The sequence below is a fragment of the Neofelis nebulosa genome, chromosome 1 (assembly GCF_028018385.1).
Source record: "Neofelis nebulosa isolate mNeoNeb1 chromosome 1, mNeoNeb1.pri, whole genome shotgun sequence".
Taxonomy (NCBI): Eukaryota; Metazoa; Chordata; class Mammalia; order Carnivora; family Felidae; genus Neofelis; species Neofelis nebulosa.
This window is the reverse complement of record NC_080782.1, coordinates 163204462-163231186: the sequence shown is the minus strand read 5'-3', so window position 1 is coordinate 163231186 and position 26725 is coordinate 163204462. Positions and strand designations below refer to the sequence as shown.

Here is a 26725-nt window from a genome sequence, read left to right as displayed (position 1 = left end):
GCAATCAAAAAGAATGAAATCTTGCCATTTGCAACTACATGGATGGAACTAGAGGGTATTAAGCTAAGTGAAATTAGTCAAAGAAAGACAAATATCGTATGACTTCGCTCATGAAGAATTTAAGATATAAAACAGATGAACATAAAGGAAGGGAAGCAAAAAGGATTAAAAAACAGGGAGGGGGACAAAACATAAGAGACTCTTAAATAAGGAGAGCAAACAGGGTTATAGGAGGGGTTGTAGGAGGGGGGAATGGGCTAAATGGGGGAGGGGCACTAAGGAATCTACTGCTGAAATCATTGTTGCGCTATATGCTAACTAACCTGGATATAAATTAAACAATAAATAAAAAAAAACCCAAGTTATCTGCAAAGAATAAAAGCACCACATTATCCTGGGACTCCCCATCTGTATACCTGCAGCTGGGGGACAATGGGGGACACTCCCACCTGGCGGGAAGGGGGGTTGCAGCCTGCTAATTCTCTGCCCCGCCAGCACACTGTTCACTGGTGGGGGTGATGACATTGTTTTTACAAGCATGGGAGAAAGAAAATAGTTTACCCCCACACACACACCACTACGTGCCGCATCGCAGGTAAATATCTTCTTTCCCGGGGAAATGGTGGGGAGCAAGGTGTATAGACAACCACACACACATGTACACGCAGTAGAAGTGCCACATGAAAACTCCTGGGGAAGAAGGTACATTCTGCAAATCAGATACTAATAATGGTTGAAAACTAAAATACCTAACTGATTGCAAAGTGTAGGAGTTTGGGGTAAGAAAGGGGTGGGAGCAAGGCCCACTGATGAGGATCTGGAGATGTGGGCCTGTGGGCCGGTGAGGAGAGGCCAGCACCTTCCGGAAGCTTCACTCAGCCCCAGCCAGCAGCAGGTGATGGTACACGCTGGTGGGGAGTTGTCATGGCATATCTCACCTTTGAGCGTAGGATTTGTGTCCGGCTATAAGCTAAGGAAGGAAAGACGACCATTTATTAAATGGAAGACTACGATTCAGTTTTTAAATGTTAAAAAGGGACCAAAAATGGAACGCAGAGTGATTTGAACATTTTTTTTCAAGACAAATCAATTTGAAAACCAGAAAAGGAAAATAGAAAACATCAATGTAAAACAAATAAAAATTTATTTAAAGTAAAAGGAGTACTTTTTATTTTTTTTTAATTTTTTTTTATTTTTTTATTAAATTTTTTTAACGGTTTTATTTATTTTTGAGACAAGGAGAGACAGAGCATGAACAGGGGAGGGTCAGAGAGAGGGAGACACAGAATCTGAAGCAAGCTCCAGGCTCTGAGCTGTCAGCACAGAGCCCGACGCGGGGCTTGAACTCACGGACCGTGAAATCATGACCTGAGCCGAAGTCGGACATTTAACCGACTGAGCCACCCAGGTGCCCCAAAAGGAGTACTTTTTAAGTGAAAGGGTTTCTTAAACAGAAAACAGGAATGGAAAATACTCGTTTCCATCCAGACAAGCTGAAATTCGGGATAAAAGAAGTAATCCGGAGAAATCAGGAGAAAGATGAACATTACGAGTTAACTTACAGCACAATTTGTGAAAAAGATAAAAGTCTTCACTAACCTGTGCATTCATTGAACATCACATATAACATGTTGACGTGATTCAAATTCTAGGGAAGCTTCATTTACCATTTATGTCTCTGAGAAGCAGATGCATCTAAGTGACACAGAGGTGGGACAGGATTCAGAAGCTCGGGGGGAGAGGGGGTGGAGGCTGTGACCGCAGAGCAGTGACACTGGGAAGGAGCCGTGTGTGGCCTGACCGTGCTGGTGACACAGTGCACACGTGCGGTGAACTGTACAAATGTATGTTTCTGGTGAACCTGAACAGCATCTGTGGGTCAGTGAACAACACCACACCCGTGTCAGTGCCCTTGCTTTGAGATGCGTTCTGCTTATGTGGGCCATCGTCACCGAAGGAGGCTGCACAAAGTCTACATGGGAGCTCTCTGTACTATTTTTGAAACCCATTGTGGTTCTAAAATTATTTTGGAATAAAGCGTTCTTTTTTTAAAAGAAAGCACAAAACCTGCACGTAATAAATATAAGTATATAACCTCTTGAGCAGGATACGTGCATTCTTTCGTACGTATGATCGTGGAACATTCAACGTCTTAGAAATTTCAAAACGCTGAGATTTCTGGGCTCAGTTGCCTAATCACATTCAATGGCCAACAAAGTCTCAGTTTCTTGGTAATTAGGAAACATATTCCTTGATAAATATTTGATGGAAGAGGAAATCAAAAGGGAGATTGCAAATCTCCTTGGAGGCGATGAAAAAGAAGCACTTCCTAATAAAACTCCAGGGACACAGTGAAAACTGTGTTCAGGAAGAAGAAAGTAATTGATCGCTCTTCTGGGGAAGCTAGTGTGGGCCTCATGGAGGCTCACCTACTGGGAAGCTAAGGGCGTCAGCCAGAGGTCGTGGGAGCTGGCAGAGGACACAGGCCAGCGTGGACACCAGGGACCGTGTGACTCATGGCCGAGCAGGCAGCATAAGCTTGTTTCCCACCAGTGCTCTTTGCTCCCAAATCCAAGGCCACGCAGGGGTGGACCCTGGGTGGGGGGTCGGGGGTGCTGCACGCACAGTGGATCTGTGTCACACATGAGGAGCCCCGAGATTAGCAAACCCCAATCTTTAAAGGGACTGCAAGCCAACCGACCCAAACTTTGTCCCACAGGAGACATTATTTTTAATCTGTAGGTCAGCGAGCAAATTTGTCCTCTGCCCAGGAGGGGATGATAGCCCTACCTTTGACGACTGTTGGCTCCAAACACTCTGTCATCTTACCTCTGCTAGATATTCAGAAACGTGAGAGACTATTTCCAAACCCATGAATTCATAATGGCACTTAGAAAACTGCCCGGTCTCCTTTGGAGGATGCCGGAGCACCGACTCGTGCTGCCAGATGCCGGTAAACACGGAAGATGTGTGCACGTCTGTCTCCCCGTCCTGGGGGAGCTCTGTGTCCGGGCACCCATGTGTCGATAAGAACTCTCTGCAGAACTCCAGCTGACAGGCACCGTAGGGACTGTCAGCCTCCAGCAATTCCAAGCGGGACATCAAGGCTGATAGCTGCTGAAACCCACAGATGACAATGGGCCAGGATGGCACCACCAGAGCCACTGATGGGTCTGAGCCCACGAAGAGAGAGACACAGAGACTTCACACCTGTTCTCACGCCATGTGGTGGGCCGCTGGTGCCCCTTCCTCTGTGGGATATTTCTGAGGCAGGGAGGGTCCTGGTGGTTTCTCAGAAGTCCCTGTTGTGGGTTGAGTTGTGTCCCCCAGAAAGATATGCTCAAGTCCTCACTCCCAGGACCCGTGGATGCGAACTTATTTGGAAATGGGGTCTTTGCGGATGTAATCAAGTTAAGATGAGGTCATTCTGGAGTAGGATGGGCCCTGATCCAGGGTCTGGTGTCCTTATGAACAGGCAAATTTGGGTACTGGCAGAAAGGAAGACAAGGCCATGTGAAGGCAGACACAGAGATTGAAGCAATGCACCTGTAAGCTGAGGAAGGCGTGTCAAGGGTTGCCAGCCACCCCTGGGGGTCTGGGAGAAAGGCCTGGAACAAATTCTCCTGCCGCCTCAGAAGGAACTGACCCTCTCTCCTCCCCTCTCCCGTCCCCCTTGATCTCAGACTTCTGGCCTCCAGACTGAGAGAGAAATGTCTGTGGCATAAAAGTCCCCCAGGTGGTGGTGCTGTGTTAGGTCAGCACAGGAAGCTACTACAGGGCCCCAGAGGGACCCAACCTCAGCTCCTACTGTGGCCCCCACCCACTAGTGTACCTTTTATCATAGACTTCCTCCCTCACTGCCTCATCTTCCCCACTTTCTCCTTTGTGTTTCTCGTCACCAACCCCCAAAAACGCCTCCTGCACTGAGGCCCGGTCTCCGAGTCTGCATTTAGGTTTAAAAAGTAGGTTTAAAAAGTGACCTTGGGAAGCAGACAACACACAGGCAGGGAATCTACACTCACGTCTCTCACCAGCCAGACTGCCCAGCCACAGATGCTGTGTCGGGCAGGGTTCTGCAGACAAACACAACCAATAGGACATGTGTAAAGAGATTTATAGTGAGAATTGGCTCATATGATTATGGAGGCTGGGGAGTCTGATCTGCAGGGTGGGCCTGCAGGCTGGACACCCAGGTGGAATCCATGTTCCAGTTCAAAGGCATCTGCTGAAGAAATCTCCCTTAACTCAGGGGAGAAGGTTGGTATCTGTGGTCTACTGAGGCCTTCGACTGATTGGGCGAGGCCCACCCACACTGGGGGAGAGCAATCTGCTTTACTGTACTCAGTCCACCGAGTAAAGTATTAATCTCAAGGATTAATACTGAGACTCAAGTATTAATCTCAGCCAAATCACCTAGAATCATGTTTGACCAAGTATTTGGGCGCTCTGTGGCCCAGTTGAGTTGGCACATAACTGTCACAGATGTTTTCGTGGGTGTCACATGATGGGCTGCTAACTCCTCCCTCCTCTTCTGGCCCTCACCACGATCATGCTCCCACCTCTGCTGAATGGAATGCAGAACAGGTGCAAAGGAAGTGTTAGTTTATGAAACAACTCTCATGCCTGAAGGGTGTGGAGCGATGGCAAGTGTAAAGGCTGTGGGGTCAGCTGACTCTCGCTCACTGCCTGAGAAGCTCACCAGCTGAAGCCTCCACGGCAGGTGTGTGGAATCATCCACCCCCTGTAGTGAGGAGGTTCAGCTCTCGGTGTAGATATGGCCAGTTTGCAAAGCAGTGGAGCTCACCATGTGGGCAGGCCTCCTTGGCTGAGTCCAGGGCTGGGCTGGGGGGAAAGAGCCCCTGAAACCTGGAAGGGGGGCACTGGGTAGAGATTTTGAGAGACTTGGACTCCTGGTTCCCTGGCTCTCCAAGCCAAGAGAAATGGTCCTTCTCCTTTGCTAGGGATGCACAGCCTTCCATTGCCTGGGGATGTGCAAATGCCCTGTGGTGTGGGGTGTGGGCCGTCGCCGCTCAAGGCCTCTAGACCAACAGCTGGGTGAGCCTCAGCAGGCCTGGAGGGCATACCACAGTGGCTGCAGGAGGAAGGCCCATTCATCAGAGGAGCCTCTGCTCCTCTGATGTGGCGTATGCTGAAGCCACCACTCATCTGACAGTGGGTCGCTGGACAGGGTGGGAGAGGCAAATGAGGCTGAGAGTCTGGCCTACAATGGTGCTCCTATCTCAGGACTAACATCCTGGTGCTCAGAGGCAGGCCTTAGTCCCCACAGGGATGGCTCCTTCGGCTGGGCCTCAGTGAGGGGGCAGCCTGGGCAGGGTGGAGGGTCTGAGAGAGGGTGAGCGGCTGTGAAAGGGCCCATGCTGGAGCACCAGAGAGCGCTCTTCTCTACAGCAGCTGGAGTGCCCTAGCGAGGGGTGTCCAGAAGACATTCTGGGTTCGGGGTGAAAGGCAGTGGCCCCGGAAGGAGCGCTGAGTGACAGGGAGCTGGCACTGTAGCCATCCACCCTGCTGGGCGCAGTGGCTCAGGGCCGGGCACGAGCTGGTCTGCAGGGCCCAGGTGAGCTGCTTGACACAAATGGCCCAGACCTCCAAGTCACCTGCCTCCACTGGCCGGGTTCCCAATGCCACTCAGCTTGCACCTGCGACATTGCTAATTTGTTGTGAACCACAAAAGGACACATGGGACGCTGCCACGGTACAGCCCAGCCCCAGGGCAGGCTGCAGGACAGGGGAGAAGCTCTGTAGTCAGCGAAGCTTCGAGCCTGTCCCCTGTCTTCTGCTTCAGGTGCTTGGTTGGTGGTGGGCAGCAGGGCCCCTGGTCCGGGAGCCTGGGAAGGGCGGGTGGGATGGGTGGAGGGGAGGCGGAGGGGTGCTGTGTGTCTCGAGTCCTACGTTGGTCTCTGGCGGGCGGCCACTGGCACCTGTAGTTCTGCAGCACCCCGCTCCCCCACCCCAGCACCTGTACAAGAGGCCGTGGCCAGCACAGCTGTGGTGACAGAGACAGAGCTGTGCAGGGGACTTGCGGCGCGGGCTCCCTCTCACCAGCGCTCCCTAGCTGCCCATGGTCGAGGAGGATTCCAACCCGCTAATTGTTAACACCCACTGCTTGGTGGCCAAGTTGATGACATCGGGGCCCTGTAGTCCTGGAGGGAGAGGCAGTTCACCTCACCGGCTGGGCCTAGCAGGAAGCCCGCTTGCTGGTGACTTCCGGCCAGGTAGCGGTCTGTCCTTCAAGATGCGGCATGTACGTGGGACCAGTGGCTCCTATGAGGTGCGTCCCCAGTGTCTGAGAAGCAGGTCCACCGAGAGGCACAAGCAGCATTGGCACTGCTTCCTGCCACTGCCAGTGGTCCACGCAGGGCCTGTGTGCTTCCTGCCCCGACAGCTGGAGGCTCTGCTGAGCTGGGGGCCGCTCCCCGGGGGAGACCCGCAATCACGGGAGTCGGGGGTGGAGGGACAAGTCTTAGCCCGATGGCGCCCCTGTCAGAGGACTCCAAGACCTGCCCCACGTGGCTTCTCAGAGGCCCCCAGGGGAGCTGCCCCACCCGCTTTCACACCTCTGATTCTCAATTTTTGTCCCCTCTTACCCCATTTGACTCTCCCTTTCTTCATTTGTTCTTTCTGGGACTGCGTCCCAAACACATTGCTTGTTCCCAGTTGTTGGCTCGGGACCTGTTTCTGGGGGATCCCAAACTGGGCTAAGTTTCTGGTTGACGTCACGTTTCATAAAACACTGTATTGGTAAAATGTCTTCCAATCCTGAGCAATTTTCAGCTATGTATGTTTACAAACTCTTTTTTCCTGCCTTGTGCCCTCAGCGTTTAGCATTTGAGCATATTTATACCAAATAAATAGGACGCTGCTTGATAAAATGAAGGCCTTCAAGAACATACTTAACAGTAGCTCCAATGAGCTGCTCCTTAGTACATTTTTCACTGTAGATGTTGGTCTAGTTCAATAAAAGCACCCCCACAGGGAGTGATCGCTGTAACTGCTAGGTCGACAGTCATCTGCCTGTCCGGCTTCAGGTTGGGGTGGAGTTTACCTTGTTTGTAGGACCATCCTCCAAGCAGCAACAAGCTAAGCGGCTGAATCAGCACAGTTCAGCAGAGCTCGGGGGAATCACCAATGGCAGCTGTCTGGGGGCTCGCCCCAGCAGCGACAGGGATGTGGCACTGAGGCCTTAACAGGGAGCCAAGCGGGACGTGAAGCTGCAACCCTGCCGTGGGAAATGAGGCCGCCGGAGGCCACGCGCCTGCATCGAGAGCTGTTCCACATTTTTCTGAGGTGAGTCAAAGGGCATCCGCAGACAGGACTCAAATCCTCTGTTGACAACGGCCTGGCTCCGACCCAATAGAACAGTGAGTTCTTCCCCATGGCTCATGCCTTCTGTAATAGGAACTTGGAAAACTGGAAAGTTTAACCATATGCCCACCTTGGATACTAAAGTCGGTCAGGTAAACACCTAAAAACACCTAGCTGTGAACAGTGTTACTTTCTAGAATGAATCCCTTCCAAATAAAGTTTTTTGAAATTAATGTGCATCCAAGGTAAAAGAATGCCACTAGTAGTCACAAAGCATTGAAATGTTCAGGGACTTCTTTTTTTTTTATTAAAAAAATTTTTTTTATGTTTATTCACTTTTGAAAGACAGAGACAGAGCACAAGCAGTGTTGGGGTGGGAACACAGAATCTGAAGCAGGCTCTAGGCTCTGAGCTGTCAGCACAGAGCCCGTCGCGGGGCTCGAACTCACAAACCGCAAGATCATGGCCTGAGCCGAAATCAGATGCTCAACCAACTGAGCCACCCAGGCACCCCCATTTTTTTAAATGTTTCTTTCTTTATTTTGAGAGAGACAGAGAGAGCATGAGCAGGGGAGGGGAGAGGCAGAGAGAGAGAGAGAGAGAGAGAGAGAGAGAGAATCCCAAGCAGGCTCTGAGCTAGCACTGCAGGGCCCAACACAGGGCTCAAACCTACAAACTGTGAGATCATGATTTGAGCCGAAACCAAGAGTTGGACACTTAACCGGCTGAGCCACCCAGCGCCCCTGAAATGGTCAGAGACTGCTAAGATTAGTTATGGTAGGTGGCCTGTGGGCCTCCCTCCTGACGGTAATTGACTGTCCAGTGATTGGTCACCTCAGGCCGCTCACTAGAGCTGCCTTTCTTTAGGGTCATTTGATTGAGTCAAGTTCTTACTCTTGTTTACCAGATTGTAAGCACCAGACCTAATCTGAATATAATAATAGAATCTGAAATTGTAATGGCTGTATTCTGATTTCTTCAATTCAGCAGTAATGAGCATAAACAGAAATCTCAGTGAAAAACTACCCTTAGGTCAATACCCTTCTGTTGATCAAGGGTCTTTGGGCACAAACCTTAATGGAAGTCTTAACTGCTCTGTTCCCTAGAAAGCATAGAGAAGTAGTCTGGAAAGCTGGTTATGTGTGGGTCCTGGAGACCCACAGTCCAGGCTTCAGTCGCTTTTCCACCACCTGGGTGTGTGACCGTGGGAACAAGGGGATAGACTTGGTAAGACTGTGATAGTGATGGTGTGATGCAACACAGGGAGGGAGTTCCGGCAGAGACAGGTGAGCTCCAGAAGTGGTAGCTATGACCAAGTATGTGGCCCTCGTGTCTAGACTCCATGCTGTCCTTTCCATGACTGTGTGTTTGCATTTGAGAAGAAAATGTAACTGCTTAACTCAAAGCTGGAAATAGCTGCAATTCATGATTGACACAGAAGTATGCCGGATGAAGGCAGAGGAAAAGGGAGTTAAGCTTCTATTTTTTAAAAAAATTTTAAATGCTTATTTATTTTTGAGAGAGAGAGAGAGAGAGAGAGAGAGAGAGAGAGAGAGAGAGAGAGAGAGAGCAAAAGTAGGGAAGGGGCAGAGAGAGGGAGACACAGAATCTGAAGCAGGTTCCAGGCTCTGAGCTGTCAGCACAGAGCCCCATGCCGGGCTCCAACTCCTGAACTGTGAGATCATGACCTGTGCGGAAGTCAGAGGCTTAACTGACTGAGCCACCCAGGCACCCCTTAAGCCTCTATTTTTTCTAAAGTTTTATATGGCTTCTAGCTTTTGTCATTAACTGGACTAAATACATGCCTGGCATACGTCAGCTCTCTGTAGGTGACTACTAAGCTGTTGTAAACTGCCACAGGCCACCATGCAAGCCAGCAGGGAAAGCACTTGGGGGCTGTGGAGGGAGTAAAGGGACACATGTATTCAAGGGACTCTCCTTTACACAGTGCTCTTGTAAGAAGGGGCTCTCTTCCTTGGTTAGATGGATGTGTCAATGTCATTCCATGTTCGGAGAAGCTTGTTCATTGCGGGACACTTGGAAGTCCGAGTTCTTAAGTCCGGCCTGCGCATTGCCAGGGCCATTGCCAACCGACCATGTTCTGCCCAAGTGCGATGGGGGCTGAGAGGTCGGTTTGGTTGGGGCCGTTCTCCGTCCTTCCTTCCCCATCGTCGTCACCGACACAGACCCAGTTCAGGCTCTGCTGCTTTCCTGATACCCATGGTTTCTGAAACGTCACCATCAGTTAAAGTGGAGTCGCTCCAAGGTTTCTGGTCCTGCAGAGCGGGCCGGCCTGGCGGGTGGGGAGGTCACGCGCTGGAGCTGGCCTCCCGGCAGGGGGCACACCTGACACCCGCGCGCCACGCTGGGGGTTGGGGTGCGGGCGTCCACGTCCCCAAGGATCTCACCAGCGCCGGGGAAATCAATTCCTCCCCGAATTAGGCCCATCTGCTCACAGATTTAATGATGATTTGTGTTCTGTAATTGCTGGCTTGCAAAGTGGCGGGGAGAAGCAAACGTCTCGTTTTCAGCACCCCCCACCCCCCACCCCCGCCCGAAATAAAACTGGCAAAAATCAAAAGAGCATTCTGGGAAGCACTTAATAGTTGCGACGCTGGTGAATTCAGAAAATCAATGACGGGCTCCTAGCCCTCTGAGGAGGGGCCGGCGCGAGGGCAGCGCCGCGCGCTCCGGCGTCCGCGGGGCGTGCGCGGGGGCCCGCGGGGCGCAAACGGTTAAGGCGGCCGGCGCCTCCGGAGGTCACGGCGGCGCAGGTGGGCGCGCACGGCCGGGCCGGGGCGGGGGCGCGCGGCGGGGCGCACGGCGGGCCCGAGCGCGGGGTGCGTGTGCGGCCGGCCGGCGCGGGGCTGCTCCAGCGCCGCGTCTTTTCTTCTCCTCGCGGTGATGTCATCGGCGGCGGCGGCTGGGAGCCGGGAGGCGGCGGCGGGGGCGGCGCCGGGCGGCCGCCGCAGGTTCATGTGCATCTAATGAAAAGGCACTTGACAGTCGGCCAGGACGCACGCGAGGGAGCGCGAGCCGGCCGGACCGCGGCGCCGCCCGAGCCAATCGCGGGGCCGGCCTCTCCATGGGCGAGCCGGAGGGGGCGGGGGGCGCAGCCGGCCGGGCCGCGGCCGCTCCGAGGTGAACGGCGCCCAGACGGGCTCGCGGCGCGGGGAGGCCGGGCGCGCCGCCGCTATGAATTCCGCCGAGCAGACCGTTACGTGGCTCATCACCTTGGGGGTGCTGGAGTCGCCCAAGAAAACCATCTCGGACCCGGAGGGCTTCCTGCAGGCGTCTCTGAAGGATGGGGTGGTCCTCTGCAGGCTGCTGGAGCGCCTGCTCCCCGGGACCATCGAGAAAGTAAGTGCCGCCCCGGCCCGCGCCCCCACGGCGCACAGGCCCGGGCGGCGGGCGCCCCGCCTGGTTCCCGCCGCGGCCCGGGATGCGCGGAGACGTGCGAGCGGGGGGTCGCAGGCGCCGGCACCTGGCGGCCGCGCGGGGCGCGGAGGAGCCCACGCGCCTCCTTTGTGCGCGGACCCGGGAACGCGGCCCGCGCGGGGGGCGCGCAGGCGGCGCGAGGCCCGGGCGGCGGGAGCTGGGGGCGCCATTGTGTGCGCTGCGGCGGGGCCCGGGGTGGGGGTGTGGGGGTGGCCCGGCCGTGTCCGAGGGGACCGGCCCCGGGGAGGCCGCAGGGAAGGAGAGCGGCGGCTCCGCTCCGCCCCAAGGTGGAGTCGCCCCTGTCGGTGACCCGAGCGGAGAGCCGCGCTCCAGCGCCGCGCACAGCCTCCTCGAGGCTTTGTTTGAACAGTTTTTGTTGGTGGTATCGTAGGAGAGTTTCACCTCTGCTTAGTCGACCAATTGTTGGGCGTTTTTCAAAGGCATTGATCGATAGCCGATGGCCGGGCTGTAAGATGACTGACTGCCCTCCCCGCCAGAGAATTCCTCGTGTCTCCAAGCCCCGAGGATGGCCGACCCCACGAAGCCAAGGCACTCTCCGAGGCTGGCTTAAAATTCTCGATTTCATTTTCGGGTCCGTGCCTGATTCTGAGCACAATCGCCGGGCCCACAGACCCTGCCTGCTTCTGTGTTGGTGGCCGGTGGTTTCCCCGGGGCGGGGGTGTGAACCCTGACCCGCATCTCTGCCAGTGATTAAAGTTTGCTTTCCTCCCACACAGGCTGACAAAGCCGGGGCCGGGGGTAGAAGTGCTTTTAAAAACTATGTGACCCTGTGTTTCAAAAACACTGCAATTTTATCCTTTTTTCTTTCTTTCTTTCTTTCTTTCTTTCTTTCTTTCTTTCTTTCTTTCTTTCTTTCTTTCTTTCTTTCTTGTCAGCGTAGAATCTTAAGCTCAAACAGTTACTTAAAAGGTGTTAAGTGTAGAAGCTGAAGCACACCGTAGTTAGGAAAAAACTGTTTAATTTTTTAAACGGGGTTGTTTTAGCCCTAACGTACAGTGACGATTTGCTAATCAAATGTTAATTAGGTCACTTGAAAAAGTAAAACGTTTAATCTTACAAGTTTGTGCATGCTTTGGTGCTGCATTTTAAAGGTCAGAAAAGGTTTTGTTTCATATGAATTTGCATGCCTGCTAGTTTTAGGTATTTTTTCTTACTTAGAACGTATGTATGAAAACAGAATCTGGATGAGGCTGAAGGGCTGTCTGCCTGGCCAGGAAATAAAAACGTTGCTTGTAAACCAACCTGATGTCACAATAAAATTATGATTTAAGACAGGATTAAGAAGCAGAATCTAACTTTCAAGGCCCTCGGAACAGTTTGTCATCTGGATCCGAGGACCTATGGTAATAAAAGTCAGATGTTGGAAAGCAGTGCAAATGCATGCTAAGTTCACCAACACAGGCTTCTATAAAACGTTGTTCCGTGACTAAGAGTGAAGTTTTAGGAAACTCCCTGCGCTGTCTGGATAAAATCATGTCACTATCGAAGCGTGCTATTTGGCATATTAGCTGCATTCATGTGATTGGCAGACTTGAATAATCATTTTCTTTTACATTCTCCAAAGGTTTTCTTTCCAAACTGTAGCACTCCTTCCATCCCTAAAACAAAGAGAGGAAATGTTTAGCTTGTGGGAGCTGGACTGAAGCCCAACATGTTCTGCAACCAGGGTCCCCCAGAAATGTACTCTGCTGCCACTGTCCTTCCCTACCACCAACCCCCCTGTGGCCCCAACTGGTTGGTTTTCTGCTGACACTGCCAGAATGCAAGTGGCACAAATTAGAGACAGCACTACCGGTTCTGTGTGGTTCAAAGGTAGGTTTTTGGAGTAAAATATTAGCCAGTCTCTGCCTCTAAAAACCACAGGTTTCCGCGTTTCCCGAGCTTTCCTGTCTCTTTAGCAGAGGCATTGATTTGGGCTCCCACGCCGCATAGTGCGAGCCACAAGGCAGACGTGTGTGACAGCTCTCACTTGGCCCTGTGGACGTCGGTCTGGGGACGGGTTTCTTTTACACAGGAGCGTTTGGAAACTTCACCGAACGTTCATGTGGAACCCAAAGAGATTTAACTTTACCCTAGTTGGCCACCTGAACACGCTGGCAGCTGGGTAGGGTGCTGGAAGCAGCATGCCATGTGTGCAGATCCACGACTCAAAACGGACCGTTAGGCTGGGGAAAGCGCAGAGGTGGCTCGGGTTTCACACATGCCTTTGGTCGAGAAGACACGTGCCTGTGTGTTCCTTGTATTCTGTTATTTGTTCTAGTTGGAGCCAGTGAAAGGGCGGAGAACCACGGGGACTCTCAGACTGTAGACGTTTTCGCCCAGGTTCCCCTGGATGCAGGCTGCCTTTCGCAAGGCGGGGGTGGGGGCGGGGATCATACACCTCCGTGAGCAGCTCAGAAAAGAGACACTTTTCATTATCGCCTGCTGTCGGGGAGACAGAGTGGGGATTACGCGGTTTCCTGGACCTTCGTGTGTGAGGCACTTCCGCTTTGATTTTCTCCAGCAATGGCCCTGGTGTTTTGCTGGCCTGCTCACCCTTCCTGGGATGGGAGCGGGCAGAGGCCCCAAATCCAGGGGCCCCTGCCACCCTGAGCTCGTGAACTCACACTTGAAGCACCTCTGGACTGTTTAGTCACAGGGGTGAAATGAAGATTCAGACGTTCTAGAAGGAGGAGCACCTTTAATGAGCACACAGAAGTGGCAGGGGTCATGAAATGCTGCTTCAGTTTTCCTTGTTGGTGCGGCCCACGGAGCTGCTGGATCCAGCGTGAGAATCTCCTGGAGTCTGGTTCTGTCTTCCCCAAGCCAGGAGAACAGAACACACTGGAATCGGTAAAGTGCTTCCCTGGGGACGCTCCCATCGATCCACATTTGTGGATCACAGTTGAGAAAGTCCTGCTACCCTTCTGGCCTTGCTGGATGTCCTGGGCGTGCATGTGAGTTGAGATGGGGTTAAGCTGCTGGGCTGAGTTCCTGTGTCCTGGGGCGGTGACAGAGCCCCACCCCTGGCTGGCTGCACTGAAGACGTTCTCTCCCCAGGCCTGGAGGTGCAGGCCTGGGATAGGGGTATGGGCCGGGGATTGGGGTGCAGGCCTGGGACTGGGGTACGGGCTGGGCCGTGCTCACTCTGAAGGTGCTGGGGAAGGGGGTCCCGCACATGCCCAGAGTCCCCATGAAGTTCCCCCGGTCTCTGCTGTGCCCAGACCTCCCCTTTTATGAGGACACCGTCCCTGGATTAGGGCCACCCGACCCCTGTATGACCTCAACTTAACCAATTACATCTGCAGCAACCCTGTTTCCGAATAAGGTCACGTCCTGTGGTTCTGGGGGTCAGGGCTTGGACATACACATTTTGGGGGACACAACCCAACACATAACGGGTTACATAATGAATTTGAATCCAGTCAACTTATTGAGTACATACCTGCTTGGAGGATGCCAGGTGCTACGGGAGATAAAAAGAGTAACTGTTCTTAGAGGTTTTAGTGCAGGAGAAAACTGTCAAAACAGGAGCAGTGTGAGGAAATAAAGTCGGCTATGGAGGAAAAGGAACAGGAATTAAGGGGTTCCAGGCAACCAGCGTCTGAGCAGGCCAGCCTCTGATGATTTTCCTGACACGTGGATTAGAACATGGTTTGTGTTTCCTCAGACTATCCTCGGGCAGCCCTTAGCTGGTCCTCTGCAGGCTTGCGGGCAATCAGCGAGTTTGGATATAACATAGGAGGAAAAAGTTGCTTTTTCCTGGTTGATTTGTGGCTTGCGTTTCTGGTCAGTCCTAGGATTTCTGGGGCCGGTTGCGGGAGAGAAGTGAGGTGTCAGTGGCCCCTGGACAGTGGCTCTGAGGGCCCACCGTGAGCAGCTCGCGCTGAGGGTGAGGTCAGCGATGGCAGTGTGGTGTGATGGCGAGGGTCTCACTCACACTGGGTCAAGACTCGGAGGCCCATGCCCCGCAGCTGTTGGTACATACTTGGCGGTCTCGTGGGAAAGCATTCTGAGAGAAGTCTCAGGGCACATTATATCCCGACTGTGTGTTTCGGGAGACTTCTTTAAACTTTGCAAACTGAGCAAATTCCTTGTAATGAAACGAAGCTTTCAGAAGAGTTAAAATGTAATGACAAACATCTGCTTTTGAAGCATATGATTTTGAAGTCCTGTCTCAGCCCTGCATGAGGGGGATTCATGTTGGGGGTTTCAGGCCCCAAGGAGGGGGAAGCCCACTGCGTTTGCTGGCTGATTCGCAGTCAGGCAGCCTCCCGGCAGTTTCGATGGGGGACGCCCAGAGTGGCTCGCTTTAGCCAGTGTGCTGGCGCCGTGCGTGGTGTGCTTGCTCCGGCAGGTGTGACGTGGGGGTGTGTGTGCGGGGGGGCAAGAGGGCCTTCCCCACGGGCAGCTGCCCCTTGTCCTCCAGCAGAGTCTGGCGGTGGTGCTGTCCCAAGACCTCATTCTATTAATAGAAGCAATGCCCGCGGTGGCTTCCTTTCCCGGTTCCCTTAAGCACTGCCCGCCTGTGTCTGTGTCTTTTACAGAAATAGCGCGTGCCCCAGGTTGCAGGCAGCGTGCCGAGCACCGTTGCCCCCATCTCCCAGGTGAGAACACTGAGGCCCAGCAGTGCCTCATGCCGTGCCCACGTCGCCCAGTTAGAGCCCCGGGGGCAGAAGAGCCCAGGTGTGCCTGCCGTCCGGGCTGGGCCTGCTCACGTGTGCTAGATCAGGAGGACGTAGGCAGTCCCTGCCTTCAGGAGTTACAGACCAGCTCAGGACACCAGACTGACAATGTGAGTGACCACAGTGACAGGACAGACTCCAGGGTTACATCGTGGGCACAGACTGCCATTCAGCAGGGGTCCCAAGAGGGAAGGGGAGGCCGTCAGGATGTGAGCCATGTGCCTGCCTGGTTATCTGGGGGCTCAGAAATAGCTGGAAGCAGGACAGGTAGCTCTAGAGAGTGTTGTGCTCGGGCTGTGACCCTGGTCGGGACGTTCCTCTGCCCCTTTTCCCTCCTCTCTCCTGGAGGACACCCCTGAGGAGTCTGGCGAACTGTTGCTCTGGCATCGGATCGTCCTCCGGGGGACTCGAGGGCCTTCCTGACTCTGCGCTTACTGGTGTCCATCTGTGCTAAGATGTAGAACAGTGTGCTGTCCGTGTACATACATACACGTGCACGTGTCTAATAGTTCTCGAGAGGTTTTGCTCTGGTCTTGAACTGGAGCTGCCCACGTGTTTGTCATTGTCGGTAGAAGGTGGCAGAAGCCCACCATCCTCTGGGCACCCAACTCTGTCATGGCGGTGCCACCGGCTGGGGCAACCGGTTGTCCCCAAGACCCACTAGTTCCCTCCCATAGTCACCCTAAGAAGGGGCGGTCCCCATATATGCTCCAGAGTCACCCAGTTGCTGTGTGACATGTGGCAACTTCTCCAACTTCTCTGAGTCTCAGTTTCTTCCTAAAAAATGAGATTAATGATTCCCCCCGCCCCCTGGAGGGAATGGCCTCTTGGGGCAGAAGGGTCGCTAAGAGGGTAAATGGGTAGCCCTGAGGGGTTTCTTGTGTTGTCGGGCACAGAGTAGGGTCCTCGGGACACAGAAGTTGTTATTATTTTACGGACTGACCCTGGAAACTTTCTCTGCTGGGAAAACTCCAAGCCAGGATTTGAACCTCAAGGCCAACGCCAATCCAGGAATACTTCCTTATTCTCACAACCAGCTGGAGTCTTGCAACTCCAGGGGGCTGGTGGCCCCTCCCTTCCCACCCTGGCAGACCACCGCTGTCTGGGTCGGCAGGACCACTGAGTTTGGCTTCCAGGACCCTCTGCTCAGCACCAGGCCCCGAGCAGCTGCAGAGCATACACAGCTGCTGGAGGGCTGAGCCGGCGGGCTCGGGTTTCACATTTGTAGAGTTTCATGCATGGGAAGGGCGTCCGCAGAGGGAGGGTGTTGGGGCTGGCCCTGGGCCCTGGGTGTGACATCTGACCTTTTCCTCCATCAGTTCGGTTAGGAGAATGCATTTCCTGATGTTTTCACATTTCTAACTTTAGCTCTGAATTTTAAAAGTTCTATGAACCAGATTGGTCGTTCTCAGCCCTATTTTTGTAGACAGTGCTGTGTCTGCTATAGTCTAAGGGCCAAGGAGCAAGGTGGGGATGTTTAAATGGGATGTGTGGAAGTACGTTTCAAACACATATGTCACAATTATTTAAACCACTGTAGTTTTGGGTTCCTACTATGTGTGTGCTACTGTCCACGTCATACAGAAACACATGTACACACATGCACCTGTTCCATATCACCTTTTTAGGCAGGTCATAAGGGAAATCATGGGGTCTTAAGTGTAGTGCATTTGTGAATTCTCAGTGTGAAGGAATTCTCAAGAGGTTATCCAACCCAAACTCATCATTTTACAGATGGATTAACTGAAGACAGCTGCATACGGTTGTGTAAGTTGTGCACTGCACAGTCTAGGGAAGGTCACTCATAGTGTACATGAATGGTGTCTTAAGACTGTGCTGGACAGGGGCTCTGGGGCAATGATGCATAGAAGTCAGCCTCCACAGAGGTCAGCGCCCTCAGAGGTCAGCCTCCTAGGGTACAAGGCAAATTAGAGACGGGTTGTGGTAGATTACAGAAGTGGCCCCAGCTCTTCACTCCCCGTAGACCTGCCTTCAAAGAGGGAGCCTGTTTTCTCACTTCTTGAGTCTGAGGCTGGCCTCGACTCGTGTTGGCCAATGGGATGTGGCGGAAGTGACAGGTGTTAGTACTGGCTGAGGCTTCAAGAGGTTTTGCGTGTTTCTACACTCTCTCAGACCTGCGTCTACTCTGAGGACAGGCCCAGGCCCTGGATGCTGAGGGATTGGAGAGCACGTGGCAGAGAGCTTGACTGTCCCTGCTGAGGCCTCTTGGACTCCCCTCCTGCCTGCTCACACCAGAGAGAGCCGCGCGCAGATCAGCAGTGCTGCCGCCCAACACAGATGACCACTGCTGCGCGAGCAAGCCCAGTCGTGACCCGAAGGACCGCCCAGCTGACCCGTAGCCCACGGACCAAAGTAGATGCTTCCTTCTGCCCGCCACTGAGGTTCCGTGGCTGTTTGTTAATGCAGCCTCACTGTGGCAGTAGACGGCAGGTACAAGGCTAGGGAATGCAGCTATTATTTTGTACGTAATTTTACCTTTTATTACACTTGGAGCAGCTTTTTACAAAGGGTCCATAATACCCCCCCCCCTTTTTTAATGTTTATTTTTGAGAGAGAGAGACAGTGTGAGCAGGGGAGGGTCAGAGAGAGAGGGAGACACAGAATCAGAAGCAGGCTCCAGGCTCTGAGCTGTCAGCACAGAGCCCGACACGGGGCTCGAACTCACGGACTGTGAGATCATGACCTGAGCCGAAGTCAGATGCTTAACTGACTGAGCCACCCAGGCGCCCCAATAATACCCCTTTTTAAAAATTTTATTTTCGAGAGAGTGAGCATGAGTGGGGGAGAGGGGCACTGGGAGAGAGAGAATCTCAAGCAGGCTCCATGCTGGGTGTGGAGCCCGATGTGGGGCTCCATACCATGACCCTGGGATCATGACCTGAGCCGAAATCAAGAGTCAGATGCTCAAACCACTGAGCCACCCAGGTGCCCCAATAATATTCTCTTTTTTTTTTTAAATTATTTTTAACATTTATTTATTTTTGAGACAGAGAGAGAGCATGGACAGGGGAGGGTCAGAGAAAGAGGGAGACACAGAATCTGAAACAGGCTCCAGGCTCTGAGCCGTCAGCACAGAGCCCGACGTGGGGCTCGAACCCACAGACCACGAGATCATGACCTGAGCCAAAGTCAGACGCTTAACCGACTGAGCCACCCAATAGTCTTCAAAGAAGGACCAAAAAAAGGGTAGCAACTTAAACGTCTCCAGTTTATATTAAATTGCTTTAGCTTAAGATGGGAATCCACAGTTCCAAGTTTGCTTTGGCTTTGTGTAGTTTCTTATAATGCAGTCTTGTTGTGGCAGGATGATTTTTGTTAGCAACACCTTATTTAAAACAGTCTAGTTCTGGATAATTTTAAATACTCAGGCCTGTGATGGCCTTTCTCCCTCAATTCTGAGTGACTCACTACTAAGTTCCTGTGCCAAGAAGATGTGTGCCCAACCTATTTCCTGTCCATAAAGTACTTTGTTTACAAGAGATGTTTTAGTACCCATCTGCAGTTAGCAAATTCATTCAGAAGTCTTTTGTCAGGAACACTGGTTTTCTGAAAAAGCCTGTTGCTTTCTGAACGCATGCCAAAAGATGATGACTTTGTTCTTCACGTTAAGGAGGAATGTTATAGTGCTTTTGACAGAGAATTAGGTTCAGAGAAGTATTCCTGGTCCTCATCGCCTCTGCTGGTGCTCCAGGAGGAGTAAGAGACTCTCAGGACATAGAGAGTTTTATTCCAGGCCTTTATATCTTGAGTCGCCTCATTGTAATCTCTGTGGTGCTGCAGAAATTGCCTTGTTCAGGGAATCATAAACACTGGTGCTGGTAAGGAGATTTCTTCTCGTGGAAGCATGACATTTTCTGGTCAGAGTCTTCCTGTTTGTTAATGCATTTTTGTTTCTGTTGAAAACAAGCACTATAAATAGGATGTGGTCAAATTCTGGACAGATTTGCGATGGAGTGTAAACTTCCAGAAAGTACTGCAGAAGCCATGCTTTTAAGTGACAAGAGACTGGAGTTGAGTGTCTTCCACACTTTATTGACTGATGACAGATGGAGAAGAGTCAGGGTTCACGTATCATGCCTCTGACAGAGCAGTTACTCAGACGGAGCCAGAATAGCTGCCACGTTGACGATCTAAAATAGCTGCCATGTTGGCGATCCAAGGTTGATTCTTCAAATGACAATAGTAACTACTTCAGTGGGTGTGAGTCTTGATTATCTGTTTATGAATTGTTAAAATAATAATACGGGAGCGAGCTACTCACCCTACCCATAATTCTTCTGTTGTCTGTAATGAAATGTCTTCCTAGGAAGCTAGAAAAATAAGAGCACTGGATATTACATGTAAGTGGTGAATCACTAAATTCTCCTGAAGTCATTATTACACTAGATATTAACTAACTTGGACTGAAATGAAATTAAAAGAAATTTAAAAAAGAAAGATAACGGCAAATGCAACTCTAAGTAGTAGGTGAAAGAAAATAAAGAACTTAATGGGAATCAGTGACAGAAAACAAATATACTAGAGAAAATCAACAAAACCAAAATCTTGTTCTTTGGGAAAATCAATGAAATTGGTAAGCCTCTTAAACTGGCTGGGAAAATGGCCAATATGAGGAATGACTACGGGTTCCACAGACACTAAAATGACCATAATGGGATAGTATGAACGTTTTTATGCTAGTATATTCTACCCTCTAGATGAAATGCATAATTTTCATGGAGGACCTTCCCAGCCCTACATGTATAGAATTCAAACTAGTTAAAAAGCTTCTCATAGAGGGGGCACATGGGGTGCTCAGTCGTTTAAGCATCTGACTTCAGCTTGGGTCATGATCTCGTGGTTCATGAGTTCGAGCCCTGTGTCAGCTGTGCTGACAGCTCAAAGCCTGGAGCCTGCTTCGGATTCTGTGTCTCCCTCTCTCTCTGCCTGTCCCCCGCTCGTGCTCTGTCTCTCTCTGTCTCAAAAGTAAGCAAACATTTAAAAAAAAAAAAAAAAAAAAAAGCTTCTCATAAAGAAAATTCCAGGCCTCATGGGCGAATTTTACCAAAGAATTCAGGACTTCTGTCCAGAATACATAAAGAACTCTCAACACTCAATAATAAGGACACAAAGAGTCCAACCTGAAAAATGGGCAAACGGCTTGAGCAGACGCTTCACGGAAGAAGGTGTGTGAGTGACAGGCACAGGAGAGACACTGGATGCACTTGGCAGGAGGGACATGCAAACAGAAGCCACCGCGAGGTGCCGCTGTGCACGTGTTAGAATGGTCAGAATTTAAGCCTGGTCGTACCGCATGTGGATGAGGATGTGGAGGGGCCAGAGCCCCCATCCACTGCTGGTGGGAACCGAAAACCATGTGACTGAGCAGCTTGTCAGTTTCTTGAACTAGTGAACATCCATGAAGTGGCTGAGCCATCCCATTTCTAAGTGTTGACTCGGAAATGGAAGTATGCCCTTAGTGTGTCTTGTGCACATGTGTTCATAGCAACTTTATTCATTCATTCATTCATTCATTCATTCATTCATTCTTTGCAACTTTATATTCGATAGCCACAAACTGAACACAACCCAGATGTCTTTCAACTGGTGAATGGATAAAGTGTGGTATATCCACGGAATACTAAGCAATAAAAGTGACTACTCTGTGACAGGAATGAAAATTATGCTGAGGAAAGAAGCCAAAGTACACATGGTACTTTGCAAACATAAAATTCTAGAAAATGCGGCGTGGTCTACAGTGACAGAAGGCACATCAGTGCTGGCTTAGGGATGCTTCATGGGGCACAAGGAGACTTTTGGGGGTGAGGGGCGTTCGTCTTGATTCTGGTGATTGTTTCACAAGGGTACACGTGTCAAAACTTGTCAAATTGTACACTTCAAATATGTGCATAGCACGTCTGTTACGTCCCAGTAAGTCTTACGCGGCAGTATTCACTCTGCGGGTGATTAAGATTTTGTTGTGCGTACTGGAGCTTTAGTTCATTTTACCAGCAGTCCCTTACTTTTGAACCTAATTGTGAACCCAGAAAACATGTACGGAATTTCAATGTATGAAGGTGTAAATAGTGAACTTACATTTTATGTGGGTGGGGGGAAGGGATTTGCTGCCAGACCTCATTTATTCACGTGTTTGTTTTCTCATCAGATCCTTACTGGGTATCTATTACATGGATTATGCTGGGCTCTGGAGATTTAATGATTAGCCAAAATACACTCGCATACTGTCCCGTGGGGAGAGCATTAAAGACGTCGTATGAATTTGTTTTACAGATTGAGACATGCTCTGGGGGTGAGGAACGGGTTTTAGCAGAGGGACCTGGTTTCCACTTGGCAGGTGGGTCAGGTCACGTCTTGGGGAAAGCTCTTCTCTGGAAGCGCTACTTGAGTGTTGATGGACCAGTACTGTTAATTAGAGAGGGGAACAGGGAAAGTTTGTGATGTTTTCAAGGGAACTCTTGGTTGGGTGCGGATTTGGAAAACAATATTCCAGGCACAGTGTGGAAACAGACTGGATGTGGCCCGGGGAGGTGGTTATTAAGCTCTCAGCCTCGCCCGGCTGAGAGCTGCTGGGAACTGGGTCTGGGACGGGGTTGGGGAGACCGCTCCCGGGGTGCTGGCCACACACAGGGTAGATGGGGTGTCCCGGTGCGAGAGGGGGCCCGGGGGCTGCCTGAGGCTCGGTATCAGGTCCGGAAGGGATGCTGTGGTGAGTGTGAGGAGTCAGGGCTCAGACAGGATGCTGGGCTGTAAGATAAATTTGGGAGTCACCCAAGAGAGATGGGAGCTGAGGTGTAGGAGTGGTGAGCTTCCTGGCGGCCGCAGCAGCAGCAGCAGCGAGGCTCAGGAGGCTGGCAGCAGGCGGTTAGATCAGGTCAGGAGAGAGCCTGGTGACTGGCGGGGGAAGGGCACGGCCAGTACGCTGCAGGGGCGAGAGATGTGCCTCGGAGGACCAGAGGGCTCTGGTGGTGTGCTGGGAGGGTGGGGGCACAGTCACTCCCCATCCTCAGGTGGCAGGCATGTGGCGACCGTCCCAGGCGAGCCAGCAGAGCACGCACCTGGTGGCCGGCCCCTGAGCAGGTGGCCAGAGCGAGGGCGGCTCTGATGGAGGGGAGCAGGCGATGTTGGGGGCAGAGCTGAGTGGGAGAGGCTGGATTCAGCAAGAGGGCGGCTGGGCTGGGGCCCGCCGCGTGCTGGGTGTGTGGATTCCCCGAGATTGTTCGGGGGGCTGAGCAGGGCCTGTGGTGCTCATCAACTCTCTTCCGAGTTTGGTGGGAGGAAGTTGACTTTGAGCCGGTTTTGCCTCTAGAAGACTGTGTTCTTGTCCATGGCTTAGGGAAGTACAGCTGTCACGGGTTTCCCCCTTCGTTTCCAACGTGTTTTCCCAGGTATTTGTAAGAATCCAGTGAGTGAGTGGAGGCTGCCCGGTTGTCGCTCTGGGTGCTCCCGAGATTTGCATCTTACCATAATGTATTAATGTCTGGTCTTTGACCCGCTCCCTCCATCCATTTTATGACGAGCTGCTGGAAACCACCTGCTGTCGGCCATGTCCGTTTTGCAGCTGACCTGTGAAAGTCCAGATCTGATGTAGTTAAGGCCTTTTAGGGGTGTCTGTATGTAATTTTTAGAAAGCTCGTGTCCAAGCTGAGGACTTTCCGTATTATTCCGTTACAAAGTTATGAATATACACGTGTCTCCTGGGACTCGCTGTTCCTCCTTTGGAAAATGCTCACAATTAGCTACATATCATGATACATACGTGGAGGAGATGAAAGTAAATCAGTGCTGTTCAGTGGGAATCTCATTCCTAAATAACCACAATAAATGTAACCATTTGGTTACCAAATGTCTAGCATTTGGGTATTAATTTTCCGATTCACAGCAATAAAACATGCACTTTTCAGGTCTGTCTCCAAGTGTGGGAGAAGCAACCCCACCAATTATTTTTTTCTCCTTAATCCCTTTTCTTCGAGAGGATATTGGGAAATGCAGGGGTGGGGGTGTGGAGGGAAGGAGTGTGGCACGCACACACGTGCTCCCTCACTGAGGAGCTTCTGGGCTGACGGCTCCTGGGTTGGTCTGGTTTTCTTCTCTCACGGCTGGAGGTGGCACAAGTGCCCGACACTGGTTCTCGTCCATCACACACAAAATGTTAGCAAAAACAAAACAAACAACAAAAACCCCCAAACCCCCAAAATGTTAGTGAGCAAAACAAAACAAAAAAACAAAATAAAAAACCGAAAATGTTAGTGAGCAAAAAAACAAAACAAAACAACCCAAAATGTTAGCAAAACAAAACAAAAAACAAAAAAAACCAAAATGTTAGTGAGCAAAACAAAACAAAACAAAAAAACCAAAAAACCCCAAAATGTTAGTGAGCAAAAAACAAAACAAAACAAAACCAAAAAAAAAAAACCAAAACAAAAATCCCAAAATGTTAGTGAGCAAAACAAAACAAAACACAAAAAACCAAAAATGTTAGCAAAACAAAAAACAAAAAAACCCAAAATGTTAGTGAGCATCTCAGGTTGTCTCCAAGTGATGCAGGGCTTCCTGTCATATGTGTCTTTGGTTGAGGTGGCAATGTGGGCCTTGCAGGGAGATGTCATCAGAATCACCTGATGGCTTGTGAAAATAGATTGCCAGGCTCCACTTCAGAGTTTCTGATTTTGTAGGTCTCCATTGGAGGTGAGAATTTGCATTTCTGACAGGTTCTCAGGTCATGCCAATGCTGCTGGTCCAGGGACCACATTTGAGAACCACAGCCCCCTGGGCTCATCTGCCCAGCAACACCATAGCCTGGACCAGCCAGATTGTATGCAAGGCCCTTTAAGAAGACAGGAGACCAAGATGTGATCACCTGGGGACTTTCCCACAGGTGGGCACTGACTGCTTGCCTCCCTTGGCTTACAGACACCCCCCCCCCCCCCCCCCCCCCCCGCATGCTTGGAAAGTTTCCTAACTGGTGCCTTTTAGTTCAATGCAGAACAGACCCCATGCTGCTTTCCAATGGGCTTTTGAATTTTTTTTTTTTTTTCAACGTTTTTTATTTATTTTTGGGACAGAGAGAGACAGAGCATGAGCGGGGGAGGGGCAGAGAGAGAGGGAGACACAGAATCGGAAACAGGCTCCAGGCTCTGAGTTGTCAGCACAGAGCCCGACACGGGGCTCGAACTCACAGACCGCAAGATCGTGACCTGGCTGAAGTCGGACGCTTAACCGACTGCGCCACCCAGGCGCCCCACCAATGGGCTTTTGAAACGTGGAGGTAGAGGGAGGTTGGAAAGAAATCCTGCCTTGGGTTGGAAGGGGCAGTTGGAATATATCTTCAAAAATGGAATCCCTCACCTGTTTCTGTGCGTCCAGGAAATCCCTGCATAAAATGGAAGAGAAACAGAATCTCTGTGAAGAGACCAAGCTCAGGAGGTCCGTGTGACATCTGATGGAATTGCTACTTAAATTGAGGTGCTTGGGGAGACATCCTCGGAATAGTGACATGAGCCCCACGTAGAGGGACTGTGTCTAAGCAGGACTCCAAGTCACGAAAAGCTAATGAAAGTCACGGGTGCCTCAGGCAGGCTTCTCTGTGACACAGGCTTTTAAGGGGAAGTAAGTCCCTGAGTTGGGTTGTGGGGTCAGGGAGTCGCCTCTGGGAGGGGGTGGTGCTGGGTCCAAACGGCAGCACAGCCACTGTTCCTTAGTGAGGGAGCTCCACCGAGCTGTGACTCGTCCTAACGCTGCTTCTGGGGGTGTGGATCTGTGGTCCTTAAACTGGGGACCACGTGTTCTCCGAAGGTCTGGACACGCTGGCTTTCCACTAACACTGAGGACGCACACCTTGATTTCGTTCCAACTTAAGCTTTTCCATTCAGTAGCCAGTTAATCATTTTGTTACTGAATATGGAGAGAACAGTGACAGTGCTTGCCACCCCCTCCCCACCCCAAGGCTGGCGGCAGGAAGCTGCTTTTCTAGACGTCATTGCTCAGGTGACCTTCGGCGGCCATCTCTCCTTCCAGCGAAGGCTGTGGGGGTGGCTGGCAACCATTTTCAAGCAGCCACCACGAAAAGGCTTCAGAAGGCAATGACACTTTCTCTTGAAACAAACGAGAAAATAGGAAATCTCAGCAAAGAAATAGGACTCATGAAAAAGAAATGGGAATTGCAGAAATGAAAACTGCAATAACAAAACTCACTGGACAGGCTCAAAAGCCGAGGGGAGACGGAAGACAGAGGCAGTGAATGCGAGGCCACACCAGCGGAGTCTTCTAGGCCTGGGGAGCCTGCCTGATGGAGCTGGGAGGAAGCCGCGGGCCTGTCACAGAGCAGGCTGCAGATGCACTCAGAGTCACAGCTGCAGGTGGGCGGCTGCCCACATCCATTCCCTCCCTCCCCTCCTCCTGTGTGAGCCTCTGTCCCCGCTGCCTGTCCCCTTCAGCTCTGAAATGTCTGGGTCACACCACCTCACCGTTGGCTTCTTTTGGCCCCTTTGTGACAGTTAGGAAACTAGAGTAAGGCGACCCTACTAAACATGCACGTCTGTGGATGACCGCGGAAAGTGCTGGGCAGCGGGAGCCTGAAGAGGCCCGAGGGAGCAGGCCAGCTGGTTAGGGGAGCCCAGGGCGGAGCCAGTGATTTTGCTTCGTGATAGAGACGAGGGCTGAGACCAGAGTGCTGGCTCTCGGCAGCTCCCGGCTGACCGCACTGGAGAAAGCGGAGCCCCGGTCACTGAGTGTGGGCCGCCCTGGAGAGAGGCGTGACAGAAGGGGTTAAGGTGAAGGCTTACAGATACACCCAAGGCTGTTTTGCATTTCTCTGTCTATGGGGATTATGCTTCCAAGTGTTTTCTAGAATGGCTCCTGTCTCAAAAGTTCGATTCCCGTATTTGACCAGTTATGTTTACTTGTTGGTTCTAGGTGCTCCTTTTACGGAACAAATAATACATTGGGTGCTTGTGTCTGCCGGGTGCTGACACAGCTCTTCTCTAGACCAAATACTCTGCACACTGAACGTCTCTTCCATGGTGCAGGAAGATATTCCATGAACTTACTTAGTACTAAGTACACTTAGTACAGCAGATAGTATATTAGACAGTGATGAGAAGGGATGGGGAGTGCCAGAAGTTAGGGCAATACTGCAGTTTTATATCTGGTACTTAGGGCAGGCGTTACTGAGGGGTGACATTTCAATAAAGACTCCATGAATATAAGCAAAGGAGTGATGTGAATATCTGGGAGATGGAATTTCAGGTGATGGGAATAGC

General features: G+C 51.5%; 1 protein-coding gene across 10 annotated transcripts in view; it reads left to right on the top strand.

Moving 5' to 3' along the window:
* Positions 1-10176: 10176 nt before the first annotated feature.
* The window catches only part of ARHGEF7 (Rho guanine nucleotide exchange factor 7), a 135112-nt gene continuing 118563 nt past the window's right edge, over positions 10177-26725 (top strand). For 2 of the 10 annotated variants that reach the window (XR_009265636.1, XR_009265633.1), the window contains exon 1: positions 10179-10683. Coding sequence is in view for 6 of the 10 variants with exons in the window: in XM_058742472.1 (XP_058598455.1) it covers positions 10311-10683 (373 nt within the window). In the remaining 4 variants the exon portion in view is untranslated. Of the gene's footprint in view, positions 10684-26725 lie in introns of all 10 variants that reach the window. The other 8 variants (XR_009265653.1, XM_058742521.1, XR_009265641.1 and 5 more) reach the window with 6 other exon arrangements.